Source organism: Pterocles gutturalis, unplaced genomic scaffold, assembly GCF_000699245.1.
Source record: "Pterocles gutturalis isolate BGI_N339 unplaced genomic scaffold, ASM69924v1 scaffold47629, whole genome shotgun sequence".
In the NCBI taxonomy this organism is placed as follows: Eukaryota; Metazoa; Chordata; class Aves; order Pterocliformes; family Pteroclidae; genus Pterocles; species Pterocles gutturalis.
The window spans coordinates 31,114-38,578 of record NW_010137513.1 but is presented as its reverse complement, the minus strand read 5'-3'; the positions used below and the strand labels follow the sequence as shown (position 1 = coordinate 38,578).

At 36.3% G+C, this 7,465-nt stretch overlaps 1 protein-coding gene across 1 annotated transcript in view; it reads right to left on the bottom strand.

Annotated features, from left to right (window-relative positions):
- ZCCHC11 (zinc finger, CCHC domain containing 11) overlaps positions 1–7,465 on the bottom strand; it is a 40,327-nt gene that overhangs the window by 9,360 nt on the left and 23,502 nt on the right. The window contains exons 18-24 of the mRNA XM_010082623.1: positions 7,287–7,376; positions 5,346–5,459; positions 4,162–4,239; positions 3,592–3,769; positions 3,186–3,233; positions 3,006–3,088; positions 976–1,087 (exon numbers count right to left, since the gene is read on the bottom strand). Of these exons, the coding sequence (XP_010080925.1) occupies positions 976–1,087; positions 3,006–3,088; positions 3,186–3,233; positions 3,592–3,769; positions 4,162–4,239; positions 5,346–5,459; positions 7,287–7,376 (703 nt within the window). The remainder of the gene's footprint in view (positions 1–975; positions 1,088–3,005; positions 3,089–3,185; positions 3,234–3,591; positions 3,770–4,161; positions 4,240–5,345; positions 5,460–7,286; positions 7,377–7,465) is intronic.

Below are 7,465 nucleotides of genomic sequence, written 5' to 3'. Positions count from 1 at the left end.
GAAAGAGGTGATGCAATTCAATGTCCTAGTGCTTGTGAGAAGTATGGTAAGGGGCATCTGCAAGAAGTAGTCCAGTCCTGTTTCATGTATCTTGAACTCTGCTGACTGAACAAAAGGCTGTAAATAAGGACTTTGTAGCAGGAAGAGACCAAGAATCTTTTGAAGAATTATGGACCACACAGCTGAACATAAGGAATAAATTAAAAAGTCCAGACTTTAATCTGCATTCTAAAGGCTTCCACAGGTTTTAGGAGGAGTCAGAAAACCGAAACTGACCAGGTTATTACAAATCCAAAGAAGTAAAAATGGGAGGAGTCTGCATTCTCTGTCAATTCCTGCTAAACTCTCTTTGTAGACGTTGAACTGGATGTACAGGCACTCCTTTTGTAGGAGTACTAGATCCAAAACTCCTAAGTGCAATTAACATACAAATGCAAGATCACTAAGTGACTGGCACTAGTACTACAGAAATGCATCTTAACAAGGTACTCCTAGATTTTGATAAATTAACTTTTACCTGCCTTGCAGAAGGACGTTATCAGATCTATAGAATAGTTCAAATTCAACACTGTCTTCCGAACATGATCACTACAGGAATTCCATTTTAATACATTACAAATTGTGCAGTCAGGTAATATGGTCTCCATCTGAATGTTTACACTATAAAAAGATAATTTAGTGATCTAAATTTTAAGGTAAGCTCTAACTGCAGATAGATCATGAAGTAAAAGTATTAACATATTATAGACTGTCGATTTTACTCTGTGTGTGCTTGCATAAACACTCTAAGATTTAAAGAGATGATAAGAAAGTCTTTTAAAAAAGCAAAAATAGGATGGAGAGTTGACCATATATGAAGCTTTCATTTTCTCTGCAATGCAGCATAGTCTTAATTTCCATTAAAATTTCAGATATCCAAATCTCTGCTGATTTAATCTCAAAGTTTGACGTTAGCTTTGTATACTACTTACCTCCTCCTCTTTGGACAGTCTTTCATGTAGTGACCAATTTTTCCACAGACACGACAACATCTGTCATTTGGTGCCAACTCCCCATCTGTCAGCACTTTTGAGTCAAAAAAGTATTCCTATCAAAACACACCAGACATACAATATATAAAACATTCACCTACAAGACTGAGCAATGAAAGCAAAATGGACAGCTTTCATGTCCTATTGTTCCCTAAATTTTACTACTCCTTAGATAATACCTAGTCCTTTTCTTCCCCTAGATAATAGCAGCTTTTTCAGAGATGTGGAGCAGTTTGGGCTAAAAAGGGGTGTTTAGTCTTAGGGCCAGAGGCTGAATTTGCAGAACAGCTTATTCAGGCTTCAGCCTGCTGCCTACTTTCCACTTCCCCAAAGGCTCTTCAGAGGGCAATTTTTTGCATATGATCTATTTTGGTATCTGAGTCACTGCTTGTATGCTTTCCAAAGCAGCTTATGTCCCTTCCCAAACAGCATGATTATATCCCCCTAGACCGAACAAAGCTCAGGTGGGAAACAGATGGAGCATCTGCACGCTGACCTGTTATCACTCCCCTCCCCCGGAATTTGCTAACAACAGCTGCAGTTCTGATGTGTGTCAGCACAAAGGTCACAGTTTACAGCCTCTGAGCAACATAAACGTTGTGAAAGTACTATCTTGCCTGAAAGACTGAAATAGAGGTATGAATAAAAATGTCCTAACCCCAGCTCAGGAACAAAGTCCTACTGTAGACAGGTAATTTACGGAACCTTTTTGCTACAGTTTCCTCTCTGTACCACCAAACTGGAGATTGAGAACTCCTTCTTTGTTGTGCACTTTGGAGAAATAAAATGCTATGTAATACTATTGGCATTATTTCCTTCATATAAGAGGCAGCTCATTTGCATGCTAAGGCTGCTTTCTGTCTTGCCTTTTACCCTTATGTACAATGTTCAGTGAAAATCTTGAGATGAGGCAGAACACCACAAATGACCACATCTATAAACACACAGTATATGCTTTCCAGAACCACTACAGCCTTGTGTTGAACACGTATGCAAATAACAATAGAAAATAATTATCAATAATATTTATTACATCCATTCACATATTTGTCAGTTACAGATAACTATATCCACACTATAATTCATTATTATTTGTAGCACAGTAGTACTCAAAAGCCCTAATAAAAACAGGTCCTATTTTATTAGGCTCAGCACAAAAGAGAAGACAGTGCATCAAAGAACATGTAATATAAACTCAGAAAAAACACAGATAAAGCATGCAAATGGAAAAACAGAAGACAGGGAAGGATGAGGGGAAATAAAAGCTTTCAAAAGATTTTCAAAATCCCTTAGAAACACAAGCCCCATTGAAAGCCATTGGGAAAACAGTCCTCTACACTGTCTTAGAAAACATCCTTCTAAGTAGATGTTAAAAATATTAATTCCAGACGATGTATTTGCTCATATAAAAAAATTGTTCTCTGTTATGCATTGATGACTGGACCCTGTAGCACAGAGGAGTACTTTCTCTAACAGAATATTGCATGAACACATTCCTGACTCTGACTTCCTATGCAAATTTTGAAGGTCAAATGATTTAAAAAAAAAAAAGTTATGTTTGTCCTTTTCCTTCCTTAAGCAGCAAATCCTTACTTTCCCAACCATCTGGAAAAATAAGCAGAATGTAACACCTCATGAGTCTGTTTTCTTTAGCTACATGAATAGCTAGTAAAGTTCCTAAAGCTGTTTCTGGGTTTTACAGCTGATTTTGCTGTTCTCTGCAGTACTTAATGTCACACAATGAAAAGTTTTATAAAAACCCAAAACCAAAATAAGCTTACTTTCCCCAAACCTACCAAAATACCCATCACCCATCCAACTACTCGTGTGAATTTTACATTGCAGGAACCCAATACTAAGCTGTACATTTTATGCAGATGATGTAGAATTACATACATTGTGCATATCAATACTGGATGCATCGATTCAGTGGGTGAAGAAAAGTAAAACAGACTAAGAACTATGAAAACTTACAGCTTCTCTTCCAACAGTTGGGTAGAATGGGGTACCAAATAATTTTCTCCCATTGATAAACGCCTTCATTATGAAATTGGTCACTATTGAAGAAAGACAAAGTTATTGGAAAACAACAGAAAAGACACAACGCTTTAGAAATTAGTGAACGTTAATCATTAGTAGACATTAATAGCTTACTTTTCCTAGAGACTCCAGCACCGAGATTATGATTCAAGTCAAAAGGATCTGTGTTGAGACGGGGGAAAAACAAATGAGAGTTGGAAAAAATATGCTGCAACAAAAAATTTTAACACAGAAAATTCCATTTTAAATGCAGTCACAGACCAAATGATAGCAAAGCAATGCGGAGTGTTTTAAAAATATGTGACTAACTGTAATAAAGTAAGAGCAACTTACTGACATACACTAAAAGTTAGGAGTCTAATCTCATTTTGTAAACTGGAGGACATGCAAGCAATGCTTTTTTTAAACACTGATGGTAGTTTCCTCACATAAAGGTCCAGTGCAACAAGGTGAACAGATCCTAAAGTAACAGCATTCATCACTCCCTCATTAAGGGAACAAAAATTCAGCAGGTAAGTACCTTCAATGGCAATACATTTGGATGTCCACTGTTTCTCAAACGTAGTTAACAGCTTCTTCTGCCGGATGCTTATTACATATTCCTTGAAGTCAAATTCCTCAGTGTAGAATCGCAACAACCCTAGCCAGAGTTCTCCAAGTGATTCAGTGTTCTTTCCAAGAGAAGGCAGACGCTTCTTCTGTATGCAATTGAAGACACAATTTATACCGATACAGTTACGGAAGTACTTCTCCTCCTCCTGAACTACCTTCTCTAATTATGAGTTTTTCTATCATGAATAGTTTCAACTCAGTTGAAATAAGGTTAAATCACTGCAGTTAACACTACCTCAGTCCTGGACTGTTTATTAAGAGTCAAAAGTATTTTTCCTGATTTATGTTACTTAAATGATTTCAAATAAACCAAGGAAAAAGCAGACACTCATTTCAACAAAACAGGACTCACTGAGTTTTAATAATATGGCTATGGAACTTTAACTACTCTTTTATATATTACACTGTTAGAAATATATTACTTTCTCATAAAAACAAGCCTTAAGTTTTAGTGACTGTTCTGGAATTAGAATATTACCAATTCTTCCATGTCATCAAAGAAAAAGGCATTCCATCCATCCACCATTCTTTGTGGAATCTGTTTTCCATCAAATATCTGTTGAAATAGAGAAGGACACAGTTAACACTCTAATTCAAAGTCATCATAAAAGACCTGCACTTTTGGTGGTAAGAAATAGCACAAAAATACAAATCTTTTAACAATTACTTCTCATATAGGCAGAATTTCCCATTGGTAAAAAGTTTGAAAGTCTTTTTGCATTATTGCTATGCCTCTCAAATTATTTGGATATTTTATTTTACTTGTTCTTTGCAACTAAGAAAACATGACTGAATTACCTCATCAAGATTCTGACATCCCTCTTACCCACAAAATCCCTAAGGAGACTTTATATGACTCCTATTACATTCTGACTTTAGCAAAGCCAAGGGGAAATTCCAGTGTTATTTAAATGCACTCACAGGGTACCAATAAAATAACAACCCCCAACCACTACTAAAGTATCAGCAAGAAAGTCCGAGTCTCAACTGCAGTGCTTAAGCCATTTTTCCTCTTGTACACAGACAACAAAAAAGTCAGAAAGGGATGATTTTCAGAAGTGCTTGGGAGTTCCAGAGTGTATCCAGGAAGATGCAGACAGCTGACTAATTATATTCTCCCCACCCATGCAATGGAGGTACAGAATGTTATTTTCTTAATAAAGTTTCCTGGCATGCGTAAAATAGTATCTTTAAAGTTGTACCAAAGCATTAGTTATCTTTTTTCCCCCTCATCAAATAATAAAATAAACTTTTTGCCTTAGAGATAAGGTGTTGAACAATAAATAACGCTTCTGACAATAACTGATGGAAGAGCTGGACTCGCATCTCAAGAGCATTTGGCACAGTCTCAGAATTACAATTCCCTTTTCTCCATACCACCTGCCAATTTTTTTTCTATCGCGGTCAACATATAAATATCATCATATGACCAAAATCCCGAAGTAAATGTAACAGTAGAACTTAGGTCCAACAGATTCCCGATTTTGTTGTAATTTTCTTGGTGAGTTTTACCCACTAAAACCAAGCGGGAGTTAGGAACCTGCTAATGCAAAAGGGCCCCATATTTCATTCATTGCCCTAATCCTAAAAGCCCAAATTTCTCATATTTGGCTTGAGGAAACAGTGCGTCTATTTTCATAGCCTCTTTTTCTAAAAACTTACCTCCTGAAGAACTGGAATTACTGGTGGATTTCTCTGTTGTAGAAAGTACAAAACCATAAGAATATAGGCATACGATGACAGACTACCACGAGATGCATCACCAATGTCGCAGCGCTGAAAAAATATATTTTAAACAAAATACTGAATTTACATTTTATTATTTAAGACTAACAGCTATGTCAGAGAGCAAACAACCCCCAACAGTAACAGAAAATACATTCATCTCATAATTAAAAATTATTTTATGAAGCCCGAAAAATAAATGCCCTTAAGAGCCAAGTACCATCTGGCAAATCCACAGCATAAACTGACTAACATAAAAACAGAAAAGCTTCTCACAGACAAAAAAAAATATTTATTTTTTTTAGTTTATAATGTGCCAAAATGAAAAAAAAAAAAAAAACAACCAACCAACCAAACCAAAACCCCCCAAACAGAAATCCCAACAAACCTCCACATCTGACGTGCCGGTTTCAATATTGTAAAATTTTATTTTCCTAAACTCATGTTACTAGAGCTGTCTCTATATGATTCCTTATTGTTTTGATTTCCCCCCCCTTTTTTTAAATAATTAAGAGACAAGTATTTCCATGTCGTACTGGCAACTTAGGCAATACCTGGCATTTTCCTAGCATACATACACATACCTAATTAAACCACCGTCCAGCCTGCACAACACAGCATAAACCAAACATCAGTGAATCACCTTAGTATGCTTGAAAATCTTATTACAGTATAACCTTTCTACAGCACCTGCTTCTAAGCTACCCTTTTGCTTCAAGCGTGTGTCGTAACAAACAACACATTTTTAACCTCCTAGGTCTGGAAAAAACAGGGATTCACAAATTACTTTCACATTAGCAGCAGCAGTGACAGATGTTGCTCTTTTCTCGGCCAATGCAAACAGAGAACAAAGCATTTTGGTTAAACAGAGAGTATTTGTATAGCTATGAAGTCACCTCCAGACACATACATTCAAGAGTCTATGTTCTGCTATTTGGAATGTTGGTCTTTACAGTAAGATTTTTCAAATGTATACAATAGTATGCACTACTACCAAAAAAAGTAGGATTCATTATTACCGACACACAGCTTTTTAAATCTGGCCACAGAAAAGACATGGCAATATTCTGCACTACTGCAACCACATAAAAAAACAATCATTATTAGTATTGGTGACAGTATAATGAACATGCCTGTTCCATTCTGGAACAAAGTTATTTTATTCATCTTCATGCATTTTATTACACTAACATCTAGTAGCATGGTATACTCTCGATAACTCGGTTTTTATTTGCCCTTGTTTCACTAAGCTTTCTTGAATGTATTTAATAGTGCGGCTTGAATAAAAAGAAACACCACATTTTGATTACCAAAGGTGTATAACACTTTGTTAGAATATCAAATGAAAAAAAGATGCAGGAGATTTGGTATTAGATATTTCCAAACTCTTCAGTCAAGTGTATGTCCTAGGGACATCAAGCAGAGACTCAGCCATTCATTCATCACCCCATCCCTACTCCTGACTTTTACAGGGAGTAAAACTAAGCAAGTTGCATAATCTCTGGGCTACTCCTAGATATGGAAACTTGGCAACCCCATGCACAGCCACATGCCTCTACATCTTACAGTTACCATTTTTTCCAGTTTTGTTTGTTTGTGGGGGTTTTTTGCATTGTAGTTGGTTTTTAATTGAAAAAAATGAAGTTTTACATTAATCAGCTCCCTCTTAGACAGAAATCTTTCAATAGATAGCAGAAGATACCAGGACTAAAGAACCTGATTCTGACACAGTCAGATGGAGCGCAGCTTAAGAAAATGCATTTCATATTAGTAGCATTCTACTGTCTCCTTTCCAGCTGGTATTAGCAAAAAGGTAAACTCAGTGGCTGTATCAGAGAACACTGTATTATACAAATAAGCACCTTCTTTTTATATTACCTTTGCAAAAACTTTCATTGTATAGCCCAGATATTGCACTCTAGGATCAATAGCTGCATACGTAGCCAGCATTCTTGTATTATGCTGCGCCTGGGAAAAGATAAAAAAAAATAATCATGTGTTTCAATGCAATTTGTGGTTAATTATAGTCAGTCTGCAGTTCAAGCCCAGGAGATACA